General features: G+C 39.7%; 2 protein-coding genes across 2 annotated transcripts; both read right to left on the bottom strand.

Moving 5' to 3' along the window:
* Positions 1 to 9,178: 9,178 nt before the first annotated feature.
* LOC146683739 (PHD finger protein 12-like) lies at positions 9,179 to 17,438 on the bottom strand. The gene is made up of 8 exons (XM_085445575.1): positions 17,427 to 17,438; positions 16,230 to 16,520; positions 15,427 to 16,162; positions 13,872 to 13,976; positions 13,602 to 13,775; positions 13,335 to 13,487; positions 11,714 to 11,836; positions 9,179 to 10,358 (listed from the first exon to the last, which is right to left on the bottom strand). Exons 1-8 carry the CDS (start codon positions 17,436 to 17,438, stop codon positions 9,916 to 9,918), a joined length of 2,037 nt encoding a protein of 678 aa, XP_085301701.1. The 3' UTR covers positions 9,179 to 9,915.
* LOC146683738 (uncharacterized) lies at positions 16,084 to 19,845 on the bottom strand. Its single transcript, XM_085446467.1, has 3 exons — positions 19,650 to 19,845; positions 17,427 to 18,450; positions 16,084 to 16,525 (listed from the first exon to the last, which is right to left on the bottom strand). The coding sequence occupies exons 1-2, from the start codon at positions 19,723 to 19,725 to the stop codon at positions 17,840 to 17,842; spliced, it is 687 nt and encodes a 228-aa protein (XP_085302593.1). The 5' UTR covers positions 19,726 to 19,845; the 3' UTR covers positions 16,084 to 16,525; positions 17,427 to 17,839.
* Positions 19,846 to 26,979: the final 7,134 nt, after the last annotated feature.

Genomic DNA, 26,979 nt, shown 5'->3' with positions numbered 1-26,979 from the left:
TTGAGATGAGTTAGAATTTTTTTTTGTTTGTTTGTTTTAAAGCTAATTTAATTTTCAAAACTTGCACATGATCTTCAATTTGTAGAAGATCTACTGACTATCACATAGCAGCTGGAGCAGTCTCAAATGGAGTTCAGTCCACTACTGCCACCTGTGGCCAAGTGCCATAGTCTACAGCCAGGTTAACTTGTGACACACAGATCTGCACCACGTTTGAATTCCTGTTTCATGCACAGTGTATTTGTAACTTTCAGTGTTGTCTGTTTGTGCATCTTGCAAATAAACCTTTGAACCTAATGAAATGAAATTATTTGTTTATTTTTGGCCTGCATCAGTGGGAAATGCCAAGTTATTTACATAAAGTTATAGAAATCAGCACTCCCATTGTTCATCATGATCTTAATAACTTTTTTCCATAACAAAGAAATAGGTCTTGAACAAATATATGACACATGAATATTTCACTAGTGTTGTAACGTCACATCCTGTTAGCTTTTCTCTGGAAATTATCATTTTATAATTCACAATGCCTCATAATGGTAATTCATCAACATGGCTGGAGAGAGTTGATTCAGTTAAAGGACTAGAGGTTACAGTCCCTGATAATGCATTGCTTTAGATGGAGAGACTCTTGAGTGATGGCTGTTATGAGGAAAGGCGGCCCAGAAACTTTGTCAGCAGCACGCACCATTGTGTGCCTCAACTTTCGGTCTTTTACCCAGGCTAATCTGCCACTTTCCTTCCTTGGTTAGGTTTAGGGATTAGAGATTGATCTAGATTACCATTTTAAATTTGTGACACATCATTAGTTGTGGACTTTGGATTCATCAGGTGTTTCGGCCGTTATCACTAGACACCCTCATCCAAGGAGGCCCTGCCAGGGTTGATCAGGCCCTGGAGTGTGTCACCGGTTTATGTTAAAAATTTTCTCTTCTTCTTTCTTCTGTTTAGTTTCCTACATTTTTTTTCCATATGTTCACTGCAACTGAGAAAAAATAATACTTACCTCTTTAGTATTTACAGAGCCTAACTTCTTCAAAGGCATAGAAAAGGTGATAGAGAGAAGTAAGACAAAAGGGGACAAGATAGGAGAGAGAAGAGCCGGAAGGGGGGCACCCGGTCTGGCTTCCCACACCACCTTATATACAGTCTGTTTAAGTGTGATTAATTTAACAAACACTTGCAGCAGCATCTGCAGCAGTTACACAGTGATTAGTAATAAACAGAGCCAGTGTGAATGAGTCGAGAGAGTGAGTGGATTTAAGAAAGTGGGTGACTCAAGTGTGTCAGTTGGTTTGTTTTTGTTTTTTTTATTGTTGAGATGAGCTAGAATTTTTTTTTGTTTGTTTGTTTTAAAGCTAATTTAATTTTCAAAACTTGCACATGATCTTCAATTTGTAGAAGATCTACTGACTATCACATAGCAGCTGGAGCAGTCTCAAATGGAGTTCAGTCCACTACTGCCACCTGTGGCCAAGTGCCATAACCCACTACTAGATTGACTCGTGACACATCTGCAGTAGAGGCTGAGGGGCTCCACTTACACCTGGAGCATTCAAACCTACCCACAAACATGTTGAAAGGCGCAATGTGGATTGTCAAGACTGAAACCAGTCATTAAGCAAAGACAACAGGGATCTTTTTTTCTGTTTATTTAGTATGCACAACATTTGTAGTCGCCTTCTGCACAGGGGAAGTCCACGCACACTGTGTACAGCCCTGTGTACAGTCCCAGCAACACTCCAGCACATCTTGGTTGGTTGTAGGACTAGCCTTACTCAGGGCAGATACACATAGAGACACAATCAGGTCCTCAGGTGTCTAGCCGAGAAAGCTGAGTGCAAGAGAAAATCCATTGATGCTCAACCAAGAGAAGTGTCAGTTTTCATCAGCATTTGTCCCGGAGGGGGACAAGCCGAGGACTAGCCCTTCCGCCCTGGACCTGGGCCCGCTGAAGGTCGCCAGGGATTGGCAGATGCGAGTGGACTTGGATCAGACGCTAATCTTTTCCACAGAGATCGTAACAACTACTCTGCGAGCAGACCTCGTCCTTTGGGCTTACTAAAAACTTGCCACTGAGCTGAAATCTTTGGGAAATCTTTTTGTAGCCTAAGCCTGCTTTAAATTTCTCAATAACTTTATCCCTGACCTGTCTGGTGTCTAAATCCAATCGAGAATCTGTGGCCAGATCTGAAAACTGCTGTTCACAAACGCTGTCCATCTAATCTGACTGAGCTGGAGCTGTTTTACAAAGAAGAATGGGCAAAGATTTCAGTCTGTAGATGTGCAAAGCTGGTAGAGACAGACCCTAAAAGACTGGCAGCTGGAATTGCAGCAAAAGGTGGTTCTACAAAGTATTGACTCAGGGGGCTGAATAATTACGCACACCCCACTTTGCAGTTATTTATTTGTAAAAAATGTTTGGAATCATGTCTGATTTTCGTTCCACTTCTCACGTGTGCACCACTTTGTGTTGGTCTTTCACGTGGAAGTCCAATAACATTGATTCATGTTTGTGGCTGTAATGTGACAAAATGTGGAAAAGTTCAAGGGGGCCGAATACTTTTGCAAGCCACTGTGTATAACAGTGATGTACTGTTAGTTGCTAATTGTGAGAGGGAAGGATTCTTTTTCAAACCATATTTAAAAAAATATAATAAATGTTCTTCCTAATATTATTATTCTTCCTGTTAATAATAATAATAATAAATAAATAAATAAATAAATAAATAAATAAAATAATAATTTTTTTACAAGTATATTAAATATAACAATAATAAATAAAATCACATCTCCATATTGACATGATATATACAAAGTAAGTAACAATTAAAGCCACAAAACCTATGTTGTTATCACAATAAACAAACGGGGATTTCTCTAAGCGTGTGGATCATAATCACTGATAGTCTGGTCTAATTTGCAGCTTTGTTTAGAATTGTGCAAAGCTTGTTTCTGAAACCTCAATACAATTCGTGCACAACTGCTTCAAATTATTTAGTGTTTCACGAAGCATTACTTTTCACTAGACTATCACTAGCCCTAAGTATTTTGATTGCTTAACTACAGACACTTCAAGTCTCTTATTATGATGTAAATTAAAGACACTTGGAGGTTAACAATGACTATTAAGTTGTAAAAGCTTTATTTGTAATGCGACGTAATCGTTGTGTCCGCCTTTGCTGTTGTTTGATTGGTTTGACGAGAACGTATCCGTGATCTGATTGGCTTTCAATGACACAACACAGTTCCGCAAATCTAGTCTGTTTGTGTTTTGACTGTTTTTTGCTGAGAGCTTCAGAGCACCACGAAGTGTATACACAAGGAGACTGTCAGCGTTCAGCTCCTCGGTTCGTAACTATAGCTGCTAGCTATAAAACACAATGCTTTATTGAAACATGACAAATGTATCTCCAGCTGTTGGGTTTTAACTCTATTCTTCTAACACTATGAGCAGAGATGGGCAGTAACGAGTAATCCGATTACCTTTTTCAAGTAATGAGTAAAGTAAGGGATTAGTATTGCAAAAACGGTAATTAGATTACCGTTACTTTCCCGTAGGAACGCTGCGTTACTGCGTTACTAAAACCATGATTGTTTACTGTATGTAGCTTTGTCACTACCGCCACACAAGCTTTTGCCCTGTGTGATTATAACGGTTTTCGACTGGTCTTATTAGCCCCGGTAGTTGCTTGGGAATGCTTCCAAAGACAAAAGAAGGATAACTGAATGTGGTTTACTAAGTGGCTAAATGCATAAAGACCCTGTGTCATTAGCTTATAGGGATGCTTCATTTCGCCAAGCCAGTTTTTGTTAGTGTCGAGGCACTGGTATTAGCATGTGTAGTATACATAGTTTGCAGTCTAAATAAATTGTCAGACCTAGAATGTATTTGTCTTACTAGGGGCATAGCAAACAGCTGCTTCAGTATTATCGTGGCATATAGCTGCCCCGGCTCTCTGGTTCAAATTCATGGTGGCAGCTGTATCCATTGGCCCCATGTCCAGCTCCTCAGATCCTGTTGGTGCTCAGAGGTTAGCTTTGAAATATAAATCCACAGCTGGAATTATATAATCACAGGATATAATTCTGTGGAATAATTCCACAGCTTGCTTAGGCTGTGTGGAAGAGTGTGTGTCCTATTGTTTTACCAGCTGATTTGGACTATCCACGGGAATTCATGGTAGGATCTATAAATGTTAGCTGTCTTATAAAGACCATGTTATACCTTTTGCCGAAGTGTACTAGGTATAAGACAACACCTTAAAATCCTCATACTTCTGTTCTGTAAGTTTACTGTCAGAACACTGTCAGATCTTACTGTCTGTGCTCTCCCACAAGCTCAGATTTTGCAACAACCCCATTTATACTCTGGGTTTTATTGGTGTTTTTATCTTAGATTCACTGATTACAGGTTTTTTAACTAATACGTCTGTGATGCTTGGTGTATTTACTTTAGTCGCACTGAATTTCTGCTTTCAGTGCTGGATTTTCCAACTACCCTTTTGAAAGAATTTGTTTTTTTTATTGTTATAAGCTGAAGCCTGTTTTAGTTTTCTGTGTGAGCAGAATGCGGTAATTTTGCAAAACATGCCATAAAACTAAGGCCACTAAAGGTAGCAGTACCAGGAGTTTATTCCACTGCAAAATTAAGACTGTTTTAAACTCCGCATGTCAGCGTCTCTCCACACACCACAAAAAAAAAGGTTTGAGGTCATCAATTTTTTTATATGTTGGAAGCACAAAAGAGCACCCTTTTAATTTCTAGTCTTGACCACAGAGAGAGACATACTGTGACAGTATTGTTGTTTGTGAGAAACCTCTTTGTGCAACTGATGGTTAAAAAAATGGCTAAAATAAAACATTTCTATTCATTCAGATTTTTTGTAATATACATGGAACGGTCGATTTGAGTAGTAAACCAGTGCGATTTTAGGCACTATATGCTCACAAATAACATTTGTTTTCTGAGGTTATTTAAACATATTGCGATATATAGTGTATGGTGATGTAGCCAAAAAATATTGCGATATTAGATTCTCCTCATTACGCACAGCCCTACCTCCTGGTAGGACATGTGGAACACCTTACCTAGAAGGTGACAGCCTTAGCCTTTGTTGGTGATGACAGTTTCAAGACACCTCCTGTCTGGAGAAACTTGCATTGCTCAAGTGTGATTTTGGCTCATTCTTCCATACAAACAGTCTTCAAATTCCAAAGGTTCCTTGGGCCCCGTCTATGAACTCTCAGCTTCTTTCCATAGATTTGGATTCAGATTCAGGTCTGGGCATTCTAGCAGCTTTATTTCTTTCTCTGAAACCAATTGAGAGTTTCCTTGACTGTGTGTTTGGGATCATTGTCTTTCTTAAACTTTCACCCTTATTTTATCTTTATCATCCTGGTAAATGGCTGCAGAATTTTATCAAGAATGTCTTGGCACATTTTTCCATTCATCCTTACTTCAGTTATATGAATCGTGCCAGTGATATATGCTTAAAAACAGCTGCACCTCCCTTTTTTCATGTGTTCAAAACTTGAAAAACGATGTGTTTTCACATTATCACACTAATTTATGAACAACTATAGTTTGATTTCTTTGCATGTATGGATTGGATGGGTTGTTAACAACATCTTGTAAGAATTTCATGTCAATAGCACCTTTGAAATTGGTGACGGGTTCGATACTTATTTTACCCGCTGTATGTCCAGGTACTAGTTTACCATTAACTTGTTGTAGTATATGAGCTGGTATACTTACTATATCAATTCATATACTACTTCCTCTCTGTGTTAAGTCCCAGGGATGCATGTCTACATTAGCCCAGGTGGTCTTAGAAACTCTTGCAGTGTCATTTGTTCATCAATAGGGGTTCTCTGCAGTCAATACTGCTTTGAAAAGATCTTGGAGGGTGTGGTATGCCTTTATCTCCTTGAATCATAAGCTGACAGTAAAAAGTGGTTCTTGTCTATATGACAATTCAAGTTTGAATTTAGCAGAAAAATAGCTTGGTTGGTGTTGTTGCCTAACAACAAGAATGTTTATAGTTTAAGCCATGTAATTTCCCTCCACCATAATGTGTCGCATGTATAAAAATAATGATCATGATTAAAAAGCTTTAATCTTGAAAATAAAATGGTTTGGTACTGAATGAGTGGCGCAATGATCATCAACTTTTAAACTATTTATAACACCTGCATGAAATGTAATGCATAAATAATACAACAAAATGCTGTGCTCAGCTCCAAACCAAATGCAACAGGAAACAGGAAAAACACTGTTGATGTTGTTTTTTTTTTGTTTTTGATCCTAATAAAGTATAGTTTTAGAAAACACTCATTTCTGTTTGCGGAAATTTCAATTGGCTGTCGCAGCCATCAGTCTACTGTTCACCCAAATATTGTAGACATTTAAAAGCGTCCTGTTAAACCTCTCGGCAGGATTACCTTGAGGATGATATGGGAATGTTCTCGAGTGTCCAGTACCTGATTTCTCCATCAGTGTCTTGAAAAGTTCATTTTCAAACTCGCGCTGTCGTGACTCGTGATGGAGTCGTGCTGGGTACCCAAAGCGCGGAATCAACTCTCCAAAGATTCGCTCAGCTGCTGTCTTCCCAGACTTGTTTTTGGTGGGGTACGCCTGGGCAAACCTGGTGAAGTGGTCCACAACGACAAGAATGTATTCATATCCCCCCCGGCTGGGCTCCAGGTGGACATAGTCGATGCAGACCAGGTCCATAGGCGAGGTGGATGTGATGGTGCCCATTGGAGCACATACTTGGGTTGTTGGTTTCTTGCTAATGATACATCGGCACTTCCTGGTAACATAGCTTTCTATGTCCTGTTTCATGTACGGCCAGTAGAACCTCTCTCTCACCAGTGCCAGTACTCTCTCTGTGCCGATATGTCCCATGTTGTCATGCAGGTGCTTTAACACCGTCTCTTTGTACTTGGCAGGGAGGATTAGTTGTTGCCTTTCACCTGTCTGTCTATACATCAGTCCGTTTTTGAAATGTAATTTGTTCCACTCCTGCAACATTTTCCTCGTTGTTTTAGTCACTGTGTTTCTGATGTCATTTGTTAAGACTGTGCTTGAGCTAGCTCATCTTGGTCAATTGCAGGAAAAACTGGATGTGGCTCCTGCATTTTCAGCGAGAGTTAGGGCAGCAATCCATGCAACATCACTTTCTCGAGCTGCTCTAGCCTCACCCCAGGCTGCTTGGACCACCTCAGGTGGTAACTCTTCAGTGCACTCACCCGCATACATGTCAATGTTAAGGGGCAGACGGGACAATGTGTCAGCATCAACAAGAACTTTTCCCCATTAACTGCATAAATCTTTGGCACTTTCCCATAGTCAGTTAACTCTATGAGCTCTGCTATCGGACGAACATTGACATCTGGAATGTATTTATTTTTCCAAGCTCGGTCTATCAAGCTAACCTGAGCCCCTGTATCTACAAGAGCGGCCACAGTTAACCCATTAAGAAGGCATTTTGTTGTTGCTTTTTTTCCTATTAGTCTTACTATTGGCTCTCTGTTGCTTACAGCGGTTTTTAGTGGCTCATTTTTGCTCTTCTTGGATTTCTGTCTCTTGAGTTTAGCTTGGTGCACTTTTGTGTTGTCACATGATTCAGTCTCTGTGTCAAGGTGGGACTCAGATGTTGTCCCGGTCACAGCTGGTCCCTACGCAGCAGCAGGCCCTGGACTGGTGAAGTTTCTCTTTGCCTCGCTTCTGCCATATTGGAGAGGAGGACCTATGACCTCGCTATGCTGTCTCACTGAGCAATGCGCCACCCGGAGGCCGGGGGGTGCAAATATCTCTTACACATAGTTCACTTCGGTGACAAATCTCTCTTTTATTTTTTAACAAGTACTACTTCTGATGGGATCACACATTAGTGTGTCACATTAGCTTTATTTTTGACACTCTGTGTATACCAAGATTGTATACACAGAGTTTGTAATTGCAGAGAAATACTGAATTAATTTTGGGCATTTCATTTTCGAGCAGGAAGCTCAGAAAACCCTTTGGGGTTTAACAGGTTAAAAGAAAAGCAAAATCCACATTTCATTTTCAGTTTATACTGTAAATATTCCCGTTTGTAAATGAAAATGCACATACTGCTGATTTTGTGAACACCCTAATATTATTTTTCTTCATTTTCAGTAAAGAAAAAAATATGAAAAAATTGTTCATGTTTTCATTTGGGATTGAATATGCACGGCTCCCAGTGCCTTTGTATATATGGAAATAAATGCTATTAAGAACATGGAACTTTTCCTCTGTTGTTTTAAACACACTGCTATTACTTTGCACATAACTGTACCAAAGACAAAACTGAAGGCAGAGAGACCAACAAACAAACGGACAGTTGCTGCAGTAAAGGTCCGACCGAGCATCTACACCTCAGTCAGTCACAGACTGCCAAAGATTTTCATCAAAGATGTAAAAATTATCATTTTATTTAAAATCATATCAGGGTGTCCAGTTATTTTCGAGCCTCTGAAAATGGCCTAAACAGTTAATGCACCAACTTTGTGAAAGCCCTAATGTGTGACACCTTAATAACTGTATTTGCATCTGTTGCTGCTTCCTGTATTTTTGAATTAAACAACCATGAGGTACAGAAATTAAAACAAAACACATCTCTGTTTATTTCTGTTCCAACCCACGGTCTGCTTTTCATGGAGCACGCCATCACTTTGTCCATTTTTACTTATTTTTCTTTTGTCCCGAAACAAGCCGAGCCCACCAGCATTCTGAATGACAGTATGAGGACCAGGTCCGCGTCGACCTCATTGATAAATGTGCTCTGCCCAATCATAGGCATTGGTTGCTACCGACAACAAGAAATAAAGCAGGGCTGAACCATTTTCTAATAGGGGAGGGAGGGTAACGCTATGCAATATATTCATTTTTTAGAATTTATATTCAACGTTCATTGCAGCTAGGCTCAAAGTGTTAATGCTAGCTTATTTTAATAAACAACATGTCATATGCAAACAACTAGGGTGTGGCAAAGATTATTTTAGGGTGGCACATGCCCACCCAATGCCACCCCTGTAGATCCACCCATATCAGTGCTGAACTTGCTGTCTCAGAAAGTGAAAACCAAACAAGAGCTCAAAGTGGACCTACAACAAGGCTGAAAATGACAGGCATAAACACTGAGTTTGTTCTTAGAAAATCTTTCTGTATTTACAGGTTTGAACAGACAAGCAGCTACAGATAAAGAGTGCTTATATATACAGCAGCACAAGATGTAAAAATGAGTGCTAAAACTATACGGTATTTACAGATGGACTACAACTAAGAACAAGTTTTATCACAAAACGTCTGGTACTCTACACAGTATCACAAATTCAATGAGCTGTACAGTTAAAAACCAAAAAATGGCAAATCTACATGAAATCCAATGTTTCTCCAATCGAGAGGCACTGAATTAAAATGTATTTGCATTATATATACATGTTATAGTGTATAAGCATGTATGTTTTCATACATATATAGCTACCTGTGGTGCAAAAGCAGCAAAAGAAATTAGAATGTATGGAATTGAATACTACAAAGGAAAAAAACAAAAAATGTTTGTGCTAAATGGGCTGACTGACAAAAAGGTTACACCATACATAACTAATATACTGGCAAAAACAAAGATTGAGCGCAAGGAAGTAATGTTTGCTCAAAGTCCTAACGGTCCTGACGGTTACGTCAGTCATTTAAAAGAAAAAAGAAAAAAAAGAGATTGTCAATAATACTTCAAGTTCATGCAAAGATATAAACCATTAAAACAACAACAAAAAAATAACTTTTCCCTGTTGACCAACCAGCTGTGCAGCTTTCCCTTCATCGTGACACAGAAGGGGCAAAATAAGAGGGAGGGCGGGGCTTCCTGTGCGGATTATGGAACAGAGTTAGAACGCAGTAGGTACAGTCTCAGAGTCAGCCTCATCCTGGTTGGAAAAGCTGCTCGTTGTGGCAGTGCTGGGTGGTGGTGGTGTGGAGGTGTTAGCGGTGGTGGTGAGGGTGGTGCTGATGACACTGCTGCTGCTGGTGTTGGTGCTTGTGCAACTGGCAGCAGGTGTAGTGGCCTGCTCCTCTTTGGGCTGCTTACTGGCAAACTCAGTGATGCTAAAGACAAATTGGAGGCAGCCCAGTTTGATGTAGCTGCCATGGTGGAGCAGGGCCGTGCCCTCCCAGCCCGCCCCGTTGCCTCCAATTAGACTGGAGCTACTCGCTTTGCAGCTACAAGACGGCTCAGCACCACCCTGACGTTGGCTACTCATCACTCCTCCTACTGGCAACAACCCCACCATGGAGTTGGCTCCCTCGTCCTCTTCCCGTTTCTTACTGCGACCTACGCAAAGAAGAAATGCAGCAGGTCTGAGAAAGACGTCTGTACAGACTAGTGTCACAGTAAACTCCATTAATGTGGAGACAATGCAACCATGAAAAGATTTCACTGGTTACATTTTATCCACAAAATAAAAAATGAACACTTTGTTTTGAAAATGAGACTAAAATCATGTGGAAAGCTGAACTCTGGCCAACATGTTTTACACTCATCATCTATAAACACTTTCAGAGAAATTTGATTTAATGCTGTTTCACACTGCAGCTCTTTACTAATCAAACATCTGTCCAAATGATCTTTAATAACAGATTAAGACTGGAAGCTTTATGTGATACAGCAACATTCAGATTTTACATAACATGGTCTGCCACAGAACAAGTATATCTGACTGCTCATTTTAGCACTTTATTTATTTACCTTTCTCATTGCTACAATGCCACATGCACCAAGTTTACCACTGTACTGTACGTTTACTACATCCTTACTTTTACTTTGAAATTGCAACTGATAATAACAAGCCAGCCCGTTCTTTCCCATTTGGTGTTTTCTCTACCAGCAGGCTCGCTGGCTAGATCGCCATTATGGATGGAGATGAACTCCAACACCAAACTCATGGTTTGTTTTTTCCCTGCACTTCAAGCTGGCACTCTAACCAGAACCTACAACAGACGGAGAACTGGTTCGTGTGCAGTTCTCCAACAATGAGAATACAATGAGCTCACTGGGACTCAGAGCAGAACAAGAGCCAGCAGCTGCAGTCCAAGAACATGGGCTGACTGAAGACAGCTAATGATGATGTTCACTTATTTATTTTAGTTTTATATTAAGCTAATATTATTCACTTAAAAATAAGCACACATAGCTCAGCACATCTCATAGGCTACTGTAAGGTATGAATTACAGCAAGAAGGTGATAAGTTTTCTTGTCATTGGTTCACTGCACTGCATAAACTAATTACATGTACCCATTAAGAATGACAAATGTGACCTTAACCACAATTTGGATGAAGAACACTAAAAGCTGACCAATACTGCAGGAGCAGTGTCAGCGTAACAAACAGGACACTGACATTAAGCACATGGGGGGCTACACTTCTATTCAGTATTAGAGTATAAATTAAAGTATTCCTTTAATTTACAGAAGCAATGACGTTATGATTTCTTCACAAATAAAATTTTAACTATTTTAACCAGAACACATACAGATGAGTGGCTAAGTGGAAGAAGATGGATGGATATTCATAAAAGGTTTATACAAAATCTATGAGTGACGACCTCATCAGCAGTCCAAGTCAAACTGGGCACACAGACCTGGGTTCCTTCAAGCCAATCCAAACAGATGACGGAGATGTACTTACGAATGATTCCTTGGACTTTGGCTACCAGGCCACCGGGTGGACATGGTGAGGTCTTCTCAGAGAAATCGCATGAGTACAGGACATTATCCACTGTGGTGCCATGCTCGCTATAGTTCAGAAGAACTCCAATGTGACATATTGTGTTTTTGTTCAGTAGTTTTTATTCCACATGGTCCTGTTGTGACCCTCACAGGTCTAAGAACTTACTTTCACAGACAACTATCACTCAACCTGACTAATGATGCAGAGACTGGGAGCTAGTACAGGCTCAGTATATTATTATATTATACTCTGTCGTGTACTGCTGCCTGTTGTACAGAAGTACAGTCATGGTTAAAAGGATACCTTCTGTCAAGGTTTACATATTAGGACAAAATAAAAATCATCTTGTTTTTAGCAGGTCTTGAAATTAAATCTTGATATATAACCTCAGATGAACTATAAAATATGACATTACACTGTCATGTATTTGACAAAACTAAGCCAAAATGCAGAATTAGTGGATGAAGCACTAAGCAAACCCTTGTTGCTTCCATAGAAATAAAGATGGCAAGTAGCAGGTACATACTGCTAATCAAACACAACTGATTAACTGATTATCAGCACGAGTGACCACCTCTATAAACTCAGAAGCATTCTGGTGTGTGTCGACATAATGCCAAAGAGGAAAGATGTCTTAAAGAATAAATGAGTGCTGCATGTCAGTATCTGAAGTTGCATGAAGCCAGTCCCAAACACGCTCATAATTCTACCATGAGAAAGATTATTCACTATTCAAGTGGAAAACATGCAAGACAGCTGCAAAATATTCCCAGGAGTTAAAGTCCAAAAACAGTCACCAAGGATCAGGCAGTGCAATGACTCCAAGCACGTCAGCAAATCTGTCTGGTGGTTCTGCAAGCTGATGAATGATGGGGTGTTGTTAGTTTTTCCACACACTGCTTCTGCTTCACTTCCCATTTTTATATCTGTAGGAGTGATTAGACACCAAACCAGGGGCCGTGGTACACCTGCTGTGTTGGCAGCTTTGTGTGTCACCAGTAAGACCATCACACAGCTATATCCATTCATGCTAGCTGTTACGGTGCATGTACGTGCTGCAGTATTCTTCTGAACAATAGGTGTTGCCCGTCCTCCAAATCAGCGATGATATAGAAGGAGAAGAAGTCAAAGTTGGAAGCCGAGGAATTTTAAAGTTTTTGCCAAGTTTCAACATCTCCCTCTGTGAAACCTGTGAACCTCTAAACTTCTGTACTGATATGATGTTAGGATGCCATTAAAAACAGACTTTAACCCAGCTGCAGCAGCAATGCAACAACACACCAGATTATAAAAATGGAGAAGTGCATGACCAGCAGCGATGACAGCTTACAACATGTAACATCAACTTTGCTGTACGGTGACATTTGCAGGCACCACACAGCAGGTATGATGGGGCCCTACCTATGTTCTACTTCGGTCTTATTAAACTTTAGTCACAAGGCAAGAATATAACCTAAATCAAACATGATTGACTGGAGTTTGGTGAACTGGTATAATTTCAAAAAACTACGTGAGAGCAGCTTTAATACTGTTCTCCTATGTGAACCTTTCCCCATCAAAGGTGAAGCCTAAGAGTGGCTCAGAGCCAGGGCACAGAATGCAGCAGGGTCAAAGTCACAGCGACTGAATGTCCTACCTGATCCTATGTGTAACGTCCTATAGCACATGCTGACAGCTGCTCCTCTTCCTGTCAGAGGGTAAAAGACCGTTCTGGCTTGCACCTTTTTCTGACCTGGAAGGAGGAGAGTGTAGGTTTTAATAATTAGAACAAAACAGCAATCAAACAGCAGAAAAACTGACTTCTTGACAAGTAAACAGACTAAACTGTAGTGCAAAGGTGTCTTACTGTTTGGGTGGGGTGCTGAGGTTTTTGGGGTAGTGCTGGTGGTGGGGGGAGGGTGGGTGCTGGGCACTTTGGGAGCAAAGAGCTGCTGGATCCTCTGATAGGCCAAGAGCTTGATGATCTCTGTATCCAGTTTGTCCAGCTCGATCCATGCACACACACAAACACACACAACCGCTAAAAGCTAATTACATCTTTGTGTGCTTCATAGCAGAACACAGCAATACGAAGGCTCTTAAACTGTCACATGTGGCCACAGAGTGACAAACTCACCCCCATCCTCCTCTTTTCCATCCTTCATGCAGCTGGACAGGTTGGTGATGGAGGGCAGTGTGTTGGGCAGCAGTGAGTCCGTCAGTGCAGGAGCAGCCTTTATGTCTGAGGGACAGGAGAGGAAAAAAGAGACAAACTGACATTGAATATGACGGCCCAGCTGTGTAAGTGTTTCAGTGTCTAAAAAGTCACTCCAACCGGTTGATGCACAAAGTGATACACTTGCAAAAATTCTACAAAAAGACTTCATTTAACACACTTCAAAGAGTCACGAGAACTTGTTGCAACATTATTTCATCTCCTTTAACTATCATGTGTTTGGGTTTTTGGGAGTCAAGGATCCCAATAAAAATCAACAGCACATCTTACTGGTGTGTCTACTGCATGAAGAGTTACAGCAAACTGACAGAAGCACTGATATCAGAAGTAATTTCTGACCACATCAATGTCCACTTTTTTCCCAGTTAATGCCAGTCGTTTATCTGGACCTCTCTCCTATCACATCGAAAATGAATCAAAACTCAGAACCTCCGATCGATACGGTCTTGCCCATGTCAGTTATTTTGGTTTGTAAAATCTGTCAATAGTCCGCCCATGATTTACTGTCCCCTTTGAGACAGACATGTATGTTGTCACCTGACACTGCTCTGTCCAGTCTGTGGCAAGTAAACGTAAAGAGATGTCAGATACCAAGTCAGCTTCCCACCTGAGCAGTCTGTACCAAATAAAAATGCTGTTTTTTGTCTTACTCTTAGTAAACTAAATAAATAATTCACTGACCAAACACCATCCACTCTGATAATTTTGCATCTGCTGGTGAAAGAAACTGATCTGACATCAGTGTTAAGTTAACAAGCTCTACGTGACAAGCTCTAAAGAGTCATGCATTAAATGAAACAGCAGGAGTATTTCTTGTAATCAAATTACTCGATGAATAGTTGCAGCCCTGGCTAGTACTACAGGCAGAAAGAACAAGCCTGTATGATGACTTTAGAATTACAAGTTTAGTTTACTTTAATTACTGTTAAACTACAGTGTTATGTTTTTACTTGTACTTAAATTTCCAGAGAAAACACTAAAGGCTGTTTTTGTGCTTAGATTTAACTCGTGCTGTGTCACTAATATTGCACTGTAATACTATTGTATCCCAGAAATTTACTAGTCAGTACTAATACAATAGAATTATGCAATTCTCAATACCAAAACAAAATGATCATCCCATGTACATAAAGGCTGCCAACCGACACACACTGCATAAAACCCCCACAACACCTCCTCCAAGTGGTGAGCACATGGGGGGTGGGCCTATGTCATCTCTTTAGCCTGTACACAGCCAGACTGCATGGGCTAAAACACAGTCTCTGGTTAGACTTCCTTGAGCTCTTCCCCAGGCCTGGCTCCAGGGTGGGGCCCTCGTAATCACTATAGCTACTGTACATTATCTCTTACACTTTAAAGTATTATTAGAGTAAATTATTATTATTATCATTATTATTACTATTAGCTGTATAAAGTGATACATTAAGACTGCAGCTTTGACATTTCTGATGTGTACCTGGAGTAGGTGCTGATGCAAACTTTACTGTGTCGTGCTCCTGGCTGCCTCTAGATGGTGCATCTGTGAAGGAACTGCTGGTGATTGAGAAGGAGGGCTTTTCATCGGTGCTCACACACTCCTCCTGGGGCTCTGTCTGGCTCCTGTGGTTCTGTTGGCCAATGTGGGGCCATATCGTGGGGGCAGTGGGGCAGTTCTGTTGGGCACATGCATTTACAGTGCTCTCGGGTTCCTTCTTAACCGTTTCTGTTCCTATGTGGTTCACCAGTCCAGAGGCAGAAGCTGATGGCGTCTTCCCAGCCTTCAGTCTGTTCTGTAGCTCAGCCTGTCTGCAGGAATCTGACGCACTGTTACAGTCTACAGGTCCATTGGCTCTGGGAGGCTGAACCAATTCCAGAGGTCCATTAGATTTCCTACAGTTCTGACATGGTGTCACGGTGCATTTGCAAAGAACTAGCCCTGATGGGCTGTCCTTGGAAAGAGAGGCCCCCTGGGAGTCACTGGGTGTACTGCAAGCTTTAGAGCAGGGGTCAGGGGAAGAAGTCCTTTCTAATGAGGCCTGAGTTTTCATGTCCTCTGATGTTCCACTTGATTGTGTATTTGCTTTCTGCTCAAAGTGCCACTCTGTTGATGAGGGCTTCTGTTTGATGGATAGGTGTCGCATGATACTGCACTGGAGAGCGATGACATCCTGAATCCAACTGAAACTGAGTGGGGTTTCTCTCCATAGCAGCCGCTATTAGGAGCTGAAAGAGTCTCTTGAGGAGTCGCAAGGTCGGAGCAGAAACTGTAGAACTCTGAACTTCATCCTCAGGCTCTGCTGCCTCCTCCTCTCCATCGTTCGGCTCCTCTGAGGGGGTTGGGGTGGTTGAAGTGTTGGAATTTGGAGTCCCAGGTCGGCTGTTAGGCCTGCTGCTGGTTCTGCGGTCCAATAGTCGTACCTGGGCCACTCGTAGCCCAGGGCCTGCAGCTCCGGCCCCCGGAGGAAGACCGTCAAGCTGCAGCCGGCCAGCGTTGAGCAGCAGCTCCACAGATGGAGAGGCAGAGCGCTTGGAGGAGGATTTCTCTGGCAGGTCGTTGGTCTGTTCAGACTTCTGTTCTGTACATAGACACACAAAAAACCCCAAACACTGATTTAAAAGCCATCTCTTGACCCTGCTGTCCTACCTAGTTAGAGGCGAATCGCCAACCTTCCTTTTATCTCAAAAATTCTTGAAAAAATAATTTTTAAAAAGCTAACAGATAATTTTCAGAGGAATGGCTTATTTGAACAGTTTCAGTCAGATTTCAGAGCTCACAGCACAGAAACAGCTTTAGTGAAGGTTACACATCATCTTCTCATGGCCTCAGTGCAACGTTCAATACTTTTGACCATAATATTTTATTAAAGCAATTAGAGCATCCTGTAGGTATTGATTTCTGCAGTGGTTTGTATCATATTTATCTAAGGTTAATTATGGATGTGCTAGGACCAATTCTGTTTACAATTTAAGTGCAGTATCATCAGAAGGCATAGCATACATTTTCACTGCTATGCAGAGGACACCCAACTTTATTTATCCATGAAGCCAGATAACACACACCAATTAGTTAAACTGCAGGAATGTCTTAAAGACATAAAGACCTGGATGGCCTCTAATTTTCTGCTTCTAAATTCAGATCAAACTGAGGTTATTGTACTCGGCCCTGAAAATCTTGGAAATATGGTATCTAACCAGATTCTTACTCTGGATGGCATTACCTTGGCCTCCAGTAACACTGTGAGGAACCCTGGAGTCATTATTGACCAGGACATGTACTTCAATGCACATATTAAACAAATATCTAGAACTGATATCTTCCAATTCCAATCTTTGTGTAATATCTCTGAAATAAGAAATATCCTGTCTCAGAGTGATGCTGAAAAACTACTTCATGCATTTATTACTTCTAGGCTGGACTAGATGTTTTCTAATATTTTGGGACATCATTTTAGAGACAGAACATTACTTTTTACTTACCACATTGTTCATTCTCGCCAATGTCTGAGATGCAGCAGACGATAATTTACACTTTGCACTGTCTTCATGGATTATTGGTTCATTTTACGCAGATTACATAATAAAGTCAGTCTTGTAGTCCTTGCAGTCATATCAAACACACAGGCCAGCACCAAGAAATAAAGAAAAGTGCAAGACGCACTGAAAACGCTGACCTGTGTATCTCAATAATAAAAAAAACTATATACATATGTACAGAAATAACTCCTCAGACTAGCCGCATCATGATGGTCTCTGTGTAAGATGGAGAGGTGTTTCCAGCCTTTCCAGACACAGCGCAGACATGAGGAGTTAGAAAGTTTGCTCCAAAGCATGAGGAAACATCCATATGTAACATCCATATGCCATATGTCCAGGAAAGGTTTCATTGCTGATCACAGCCGGAGACGTTTCCTTGGTGGAGTGGGGCTGCTGCTGCTGCTCTCCTCCTCTGCAGGCTTCCTCTTTGCACCCTGTGTAAACCTCTTCAGAAACTGGCAGAGCACCGACATGATTACTCTGCCGTCAGAGGTGTAGTCCGTAACTCTCCATCGATTTGTCATTTCCCTTTCCTCTGTGCAATACACAGTGGAAATGACTCTGGTGATGGTGTCGCCGTCGACATCCAGGGTGCAGACGCAGTTCCTCTGATCTGCCTTCAGGACAGAAAGATCTGCCTTCTCTGGAAGCAGAGGTGTGAGGAACCGTGAATGGAGGTGGGACCCTGCAGGCGGCACCATTAAACCAGCTGGTGAGTTGGTAGGAGGAGATGGAGTGGTGTTCTCCAACTGGCTCTCTGGCACATGAGTGAAAGGTGTCGTCAGCAGCAGTTTGTTAAAGAATCCCCTGAAGGCAATATAAGGAAACGCCTTCGTCCCCGTAACCAGGTTGTGGTTTAATGAGAGGACCAGATTTTTCATAGAGTCCACATGGCTGGGGCTCAAAGGACGGTTCCTCAGGTTAGAGATGAACATCTGGCATACGCTGACAGGACTCACCAGCTCAGCTACGAGAAAACAAAAAGATCATCTGTGTTAATCGTGACATAATGAGACAAATTACGGATTTAAATGTCAAAACATGGCTTTATATCATCATATGTTATTTCTACACACAGGCAATGAGAGGCCCGCAGCAGAACTCACTCTTTATGAAAGCCTTAAGATTGGTAGAAGGTGAGAAAAATGGTTTTGCACTGTAAATGACTAAATTTCATGTTTTAAACCAAAGATCACAGCACCAAACTCTGCTTGTTAGCATGTTTAAACAGTAAAAATGTCCTGCTGATAGAATTCATTTGCAAATTCACATTTTAGCTGCATGTAAATTAAAAATGTACAGCTCATAGTAAAGAATAACTTTGTGTGTTCTTGGTGACTGTGAACAACATTTCATGATAAATGAATGTCATCCATAATATTTGTGAATTATGGACACATTGTCAGTAAGGCTGCATAGAGTTTCAGTGATGTTTAATAATGAATTCATGTTCAGCACTTATTCTTATTTTATTTAAGCATCAGTCTGTTGAAAATAAAACAGCTAAAGTCAGGTGAGAAACCTCCAACCTGCTTATTGCATGCACACAGTTTCAATTTCTCACCGAGCACATAACATACATCTGGACACCTGTACAGACACGGCAATATACAATGCACTCACATAAATATGATATACTTAATTCAGCATCAGTAGCTATAACTGATTTTGCACATAATGCGTGCAAGATCAAATTTTGGCCACATCTCCGAGGACTCCCTAACCTCCCTCAAAATTTCCCAGCTTTATAAACGCAACGAGTGCCTCTGTGAACTCTCACAGCTCCATCATGCTTCTATACAGATTCGTAATTTATTAACTTTATCGTCTAATTCAGGGCCAGTTGCTAAAACATGTAAACTCAAACCCTCCACATACAAAAACAGGACTCCAGGATGACCGCACTGACGTCAGACGTCAGCCTCCCGCAGGTTCTAATGACTGACGTCGTTTCCATGGCGCGTGCCTTAAATTGAGTGTTTTTTTGTTTTTTAGCATTTTTCAAACCAAAATTGCCCAAAATTGAAGTTTCTAAAGTTTGACATATTTCACCTGAAATGTTCACACTCATGAAATCTTCCTCACTTTAAAGTAATAAAAGGCCAGTCTAAGGTGTATTTGTTTGCTTAAATATTCTATTATACTTATTAGCTTACTAAGCTTTACCATAGAGCTCATCCAGAATACGGGTGACACCAATGGAGAGCAGGTACTGCTCACGCCGTACTCCGCCGGAGCTCATTTTTGGGGTGTTTGAATCCTCGTTTCAAGCACTAGTTTTAAAACTTTGGAAACAAACAGGTTTTCACAGCGCTATTAAACAAACCTCCTGCCCGCACTCTCATGTGAAAACCAAATTCGAACGTTGGTTTCTGCTTTTATACCTGCCGCGCTACACGTCATCCTCGTCACCTTGACTCCCAGGGTCAAGCAGGCGACGCGGAGTGATTCAGAATAAGTTTCCTATAATTATCAGATTTTTAAAAATAAGAATTCTCATTTAGTTTCGCAGTTTCTAATCATAAGTATTTTAATTATTGAATTATTGTAATATGTAATGTGTTTTTTGATCATGAATTCGTCTCTTTATAAACAACAAGTAGGCCTACAGTGATTTATGCGCAATTTTTGAGGACTCTGACTTTAAACTATTTTACAAACGCGAATTTGAAACTTGAATAAATAGCGATCCCTTGAGCTTTTACAATAGCCTATGAAGGTTAGTATTTAAGCTCAATAAGCTGCTGCATTTATAACATTTGTATTGGAAATTTATCTCCGTAAGCACAAAAATAAATCCATAATAAAAGAAATTTTACCGTTGAAGGAACTTCAGTGTTGATCGTAGGTCCACATGGTAATGCATGTAAAAGTAGTAGTAACTGTTGTGTGCCCACCTTATTACTGAATTAGGCAGAGCACGCTGAATTAAATCAGGACATAAAGCACGGTCTTTCTCTTGCTTTATTGAATGCTGTCGATCTGACAACTAGCCATGTAACAGGGCCTCCTTCGGACCACCACATCCAGTTTAAAAGTCATCACATTAAGACAGCCATATATCAGTACCTACATGACATCCCCCTTCCCCTTAGATTAAAATTTTTAAGACTAAAGTTTGAATGTCATTTTTTTTCTTTAACATTGAACATTCTTTCTTGTCTTACTTTCGAACAATTATATTATCTAACTGCCTCACCACACACACTGTAAAAAAAATTCAGTAAAAATACAGTACAATCTACTGTATACACGTGAAGGAATTTTCCGTATTAGTCATTTACAGGTATTTTTCTGTATTTCTCAATTACTGCAATGCATTGTGGGAAAAAGAACCTGAAAAGGAGGGAAAAGTAAGCGCAAGAGCAGCCATTAGGCTTCTTTCAGGCTTCATCTGGATTTTGGACTCTGAAGTTGGAGAAACTGCCTTCAAATTTCTGTGGTAAGTATTAAAACTCATGTTTCCTTTTATTAAAATATTTTTTTATTCAGAAAGAATTGTTAATTCTTTCTAAATTGTTAATTAATGCCACGATCGCAATTCTTTTGCGATCGTGGCTCAAGAGTTGGGTGTTCGTCTTGTAATCGGAAGGTTGCTGGTTCGAGCCCCGGCTCGGACAGTCTCGGTCGTTGTGTTCTTGGGCAAGACGCTTCACCTACCGCCTACTGGTGATGGCCAGAGGGGCCGATGGCGCAATATGGCAGCCTCGCTTCTGTCAGTCTGCCCCGGGGCAGCTGTGGCTGCAACTGTAGCTGCCTCCACCAGTGTGTGAACGTGAGAGTGAATGAATAGTGGTATTGTAAAGCGCTTTGAGGGGTCCCGAAAAGCGCTATATAAATGCAATCCATTATTATTATTAATTTATTTGTTAACTGGTTTCGGCTGTCTCCAGACAAGTCAGGAATATTTTGCTGACTCAGTTTTTAAAATAATTGTTATTTAGGTTTAACAAAAGAAGCTTCCCATTTTAGTTAATGTTAAAATAATCTTTACTGTGATACCACCAGTTTTGCCCTTCAGTGGCTGAACCAGTTTTCATAAATATTATAGTTAGCTGTCTGTGTCTCTCTGGGTATTACACAGCTGTGATGTGGATAACTGGATAACTGGGAAAAGTGAGAACTTCATGGTCCTAGAAATTATTCTAGGACTCTAATAAGTACTGTTTCAATACCTGTGTTTTACAGTTGGCTCTACTGTACACTTTAAAGGGTTTCAGGAAAAGTTACACTAACCCTAGTTTAAGCCTCAGACCTTCCTGGCTGACGCTAGCAAATGCTAATGTTAGCCTCTGATTTGGGCTGCTAAAGTAAAGACTTTTAGCTAGCTGACCAGCATAGATTATTTCGGTGGTTAACAGACTGTAGTGGTAATATTATTGAAAGTATCGTTTCACCTCAGCACATTTATGTCTATTTTGTAGCACATAGAAATGTTTAGTTAATATTTACAGACAGACACATTTTCCCTGTAACTGTGTTTCTACTCGAACATTTGTTGAAAATGTATTTTATGAAATGCCGAGCAGCATTTCTAGTATGTGGAATATTTTTGTCACCCCACTGTGCTAATGTGACTAAATACTAATAATGATTACTAAAAAATTTCAATAATAAATCAATAATAACTATTTCTTGATTGAACTATAATGTAAGCGCAGTGCTGGTGTGCAGGGGCTTTATATGCCTTGTCTATATCAAGCTTTTAGCCAAATATAAGTAATTTATTAGACGGCGTGCTGCAAGGAAAAGCCTGTTCTAACGTTTGAGCCTAAGGATTATTTTGAGCACCTGACGACTCTTTTTTGCTTTTCATTCGTAAACTCTCTCGAAACTCTTTCATGTGATTCTTGTGTAGGTGGTTAAAGAGGTTTGTCGTGTTTGAGTGGTGGTGGGGACCAGTTTGTGGCATAATTTGCATAGTACAGTTTTCTGGGGCGTGTCAGACTTTTCATAACCAAACCATGTCCATGCTACAGAGGTAGCCCCTCGTTTAACAATAAGGTCCTCGATTTCTTTTGACTGGTCCTTCTGTTTGGAGCTAGCTGGTTCTGCCTCATCCTTGCTGGCCATGCTGGTATTCTCTGTGCCTTCATCTGCGTGGTGACTGTAAGCGCCATTTATAGTTACTTGATGTTTTTATTTGAGGTCATTTGTTTGATGCATATTCTGAAATTGTATGTTTGAGAATAATGTATATCATTTCAGTTTATTTTGAAAAGTCTCAACAGACACTTGAGCTTTATTGTGAAAGGTTTATATGGAAAATAAACAAGCGGACGGCGGAGCCACACGATGGTTTTATCCTCATTGTTGGTAACGAAAGTACGCGTAAAAACAGTCACTTGTCCGTCCATAGTGTGGTTATTGTAAGTATAAGAGAAAGAGAGAACTGTAAGAAATAATATAGCCACTACAGTGACCATCAAAATCATGACAAAAATATTGCCGTAAACAGTTTATTTTGCAACACCACAAAACAAAGAATAGTGTATAATATGAAACGATAGACATTTTTATATCGTCATCTGATATATATCGTCATATCGCACAGCCCTAATCCTTTTTTTGTTTATGTTGTTTATGTTCTAGGTAAAAAAAAATTATAAAAATACAAACTTTTTAAAAATGTCTTGTTGTTTCTCTTTTTTTCCTCAGAATAAATTGCGACTAGTCTCAGTGGCTGAGATGGAGGAGCAACACAGCGACACGTTAACTCCGACTGCTGCAGTTCCTGTATGAACTGAGCAACTCTGAAAATCCAAGGAAAAGCTGAGTGTAGTTTATTTAAAGCTCAGATGGACCTTGATGTACTAACATGCAGGCTGCATTCAGGACTTTGTCACACTGGTATATGAAGAGCGGTAACAAGACTTTGTAGTAATTTGTCTTACTATTGTCTTATTTGTTGTGATTTAGGGTCTGTGCGCACAAGCAGAGGTTTTTGTTTGTAACCATAACCTCGTTTTCAGAGCCTTGTCTAACATTTAATGGTCATGAAATATGTCAGACTTTTTCCTCTACTTAACCAGCTTAGAGAATTTGAACACCGTGGAGAAAAAGGTGTGCATTAAGGATTTTGAACTATGATGTTTAAGTGTTGTCACTGCTGAGGATTCGTGGACACAGATCCTTATTCACTACGCTGCTGTTTACAGTTTAACTTTTTATCAGAACAAGCACTTCTAATTGTACTTTGCTCCTCACTGACAAAACAAGTCCAGTAAATACACTTTTATCTTTAAGTTTGGGACAGTAATCTGTCTTCATTTATTTTGTGTTTTAGTTATCATATGGGGAAAAGTCCTGTGGTTATCCATCTGTCCTGTTCGAATAAACCCAAAGTTCAGGAACATCTTCTTTAGATCTGTTCAGATTTATTCATGTAGCACCACTTAAACAATCAACAAATTTTGACCCAAGTATGTTATATTGTAAGGTAAAGAGCCCAAAGAGTTAATCTCAGACAAATGTTCACACAAATGTGAATTACATTCACTTCATTAATGAAGTGAATGTAATGTAATGTAATTCAGTAATCAAAGGTGTTTGGCTATAACTGACTACATGTGTATACTGTATCATAAGTGGACAGACATGGATGTAAACCACACCTTAACCATTTGGCTGAGGCAAAACTACCACAAGGCAGTGATTCTAACTAAAAGGTACTCTGGATATTATTAAATGTGAACATGTCGTTAAATATGACATTTTTTGTTTGTCAGGTGTCCTGTTTGAAGAAAACACTTGGTAGCCACTTGAATGAATGTAAATAAACACATTTACATGACGGCAACCTGATTTCAAGGAAATAAAAATGCTCAAATTTGAAAGCTTGTGAGTTATTTTGTTCATGTATCAGCTGTTTAGTAGTTTTATGACAAGATGGATGCTGTCATTATATTTTAGTATAGTTTTAGAGTTGAGGAGAATAAAAGAATATTTAACATTAACTGTACCAATGTTGTTGTGTATAAAGCACAAATTAATTTAAGTTTTAATTTATGAATTTTTGAGCACATGGTGTACTAGGTTGTAATTGCATAGAAATGTACGTTTAAGGATATAAAGAACTATATTTAATGAGTTACAGTGAAAAGAAGTGCTTGGAAATAGTAATATAAACAGAAATTTGAATTTTTCTATTAACGGAAAATATCAGTTAATGATACAGAAAATATACTATGAATAAACGGAATTTTCCGTTTTATAGCTGAAGGAAATGTCCATAAATAGTACAGAGAGTATACTGTAAATCTACAGAATTTTCCGTTTTATCATTTACAGAAAAGTCCGTCAAACTTCCGTAAAAAAACAGAAAATATACTGGCAGAAAATTACCAGGACATTTTCCGTTTTTCTACGGAATATTTTTTTACAGTGTAAGTGTACACACATTACAAATTTTCCATTACGTAAGAATACAGAAATTTGAAATACGCAAAATTTCTCTGTTTTATGCAAGAATAAAATAAAATACAGTTGTTTTAGTTTTAAATTAAAATGAAATCATGTATATTTTATCAGATTTTGTATGTATGTAGTTTACAAAAAAAACAACAAAATGTAGTTCCATGTGAAAAAAAAATATGGACAAACACAAGGCCTACTATGGAAAAAATGATATTGGGCTTTATCATGTGAGTTTATTTGAAAACTCTTGTAATTTTACTCCATAATTAATGTAATAATGTTTTCTCATCCATTCAACAAAAGTCAAAATACTTTTATTAAACTAGTAACTGGGTTTAAAAATACATTTTTTGATACACCAAGTGAATAATCGGTTTTTACATTAAATTAATGGATTAACCCTTTTAAGGATATCCATAAAATGTTATTGTAATTACAATATACTGATAATTGCAGAATTACAGATCAATAGAGAACTTTGCTGTCAGACTGCAGGCTTTCTTGTGTTCAGAGAGAGAGTGAGTGAGTGTTCAGCTTTCAGGACCCTCTTCTATGGAACCAGCTCCCAGCTCGGATTCCGAAGACAGACATGTTTGGTACTTAAGATTAAGATTAGGCCTAAAACCTTCTTCTTTTTTTGCTTAAATATATAGTTATGCTGTAGTAGACTTAGGCTGCATTTCTCCTTTTCTCACTTCTTTCTCTCACCATGTGTTTACAGACCACTCTAGATTTAATCATGAGTTATTAATAATCCCTGGCTGTCTTCCCCAGCATGTCTTTTGTCCTGTCTCCCTCCCTTCACCCCCAACAAATTGCGCCTCCTTGTGCCTGGTTCTGCTGTCGCAACCTACTTTAGAGGTGACTGTTGTTTGTGATTTGGCACTGTTTAAATAAATTTGAAATGATCTTATCAAGTACCTGCTGATGGATATGAATAATTAAAGAGTTGAGCTTAATAAAACACTAGCTTTACTTTATATAATAATTTCATAATGCAGGTGCAAAACAACATTAATACAGCTCACTTTGCTGTATATGTCCTTAATTTTTTTTAAAGTTAACAAAAAAAAAAGTCTAATGCTGCTGTAAGAGCGCTTTCCCACTTTATATAAATGTGCTACTTAAACTACACTGTGGTTGAATGACATAAATGAGGGAATAATACGATTTAGTTTTACACTAACAAGTCTGAAACACTTACTTCCTGTTTCAGTACTGAGTACACAGATCACATTTATAGGTCGGATAGACAGGAAAAAGCAACACGAGCAGCTTCATTCACCCTTGTTTTTGATCTCATGAAGATGTACAACTTTATTTTGGCATTTATTCCAAGTATAACGAACTAAGGAGAAAGCACACCCACCATATAAAGGTGATCACTCACAACAAATATACTGACATTCCGTAACTGCTCATTGAACCCAAACCATGGCAGTAAATTGCCAGTAGCATAACAAAGTGATCTGATCCACTCGTGGTTGAGGTGAGGGTTCGGGTTTTTTGTCACATCTTTGAAAATTTGCATGAAACCTAATTTTAACTCACCACTAGGTGGAGATAAATGTCTTTGTCGCCAGTGGGATGGCTCTGTAGTCCAGATCAAATGAGCTGAGACAGATCTGTGCATTTAGTTTATCATAAAACATGTAGATTAGGCTACATTCAATTTCAAAATAAATTTCACAGAATGAACCACGTGGCATACATAGTCCTTTGGACACATAATTACCAGAACTGCCTCACTCGCTCCAGAATATTTCAACCCATTAACCTGAAAAGCTCTATGCTTGTTTTGGCCATGTTGTGGATTTTTGTTCTGCTGAATAATGAAACGTTGTCCGGTAAGTTCCGATGTCACAGTACACCTCTGCAATCCTGGTGTTTCCAACACCTGTGTGATCATGAATAAATGCGCCAATTCAGTTTGCAAAAATACATGTGGTTTCTGGCTCTCGACCTGCATTTTTCTTTTCTTGCTGTGCAAGTAGGTGTGTCCAGCTCATTCATAAAATGTCGCTGCCAGTGAGGATATATAAAGCACAGCCCTGCAGGTTACTTATCCATCAGGTGCGTC

The sequence above is a fragment of the Copadichromis virginalis genome, linkage group LG22, assembly GCF_057382275.1.
Source record: "Copadichromis virginalis isolate Kocher_CV1m ecotype Utaka linkage group LG22, C_Virginalis_male_GT1.1, whole genome shotgun sequence".
Taxonomy (NCBI): Eukaryota; Metazoa; Chordata; class Actinopteri; order Cichliformes; family Cichlidae; genus Copadichromis; species Copadichromis virginalis.
This window is presented reverse-complemented; position numbering and strand designations above follow the sequence as displayed.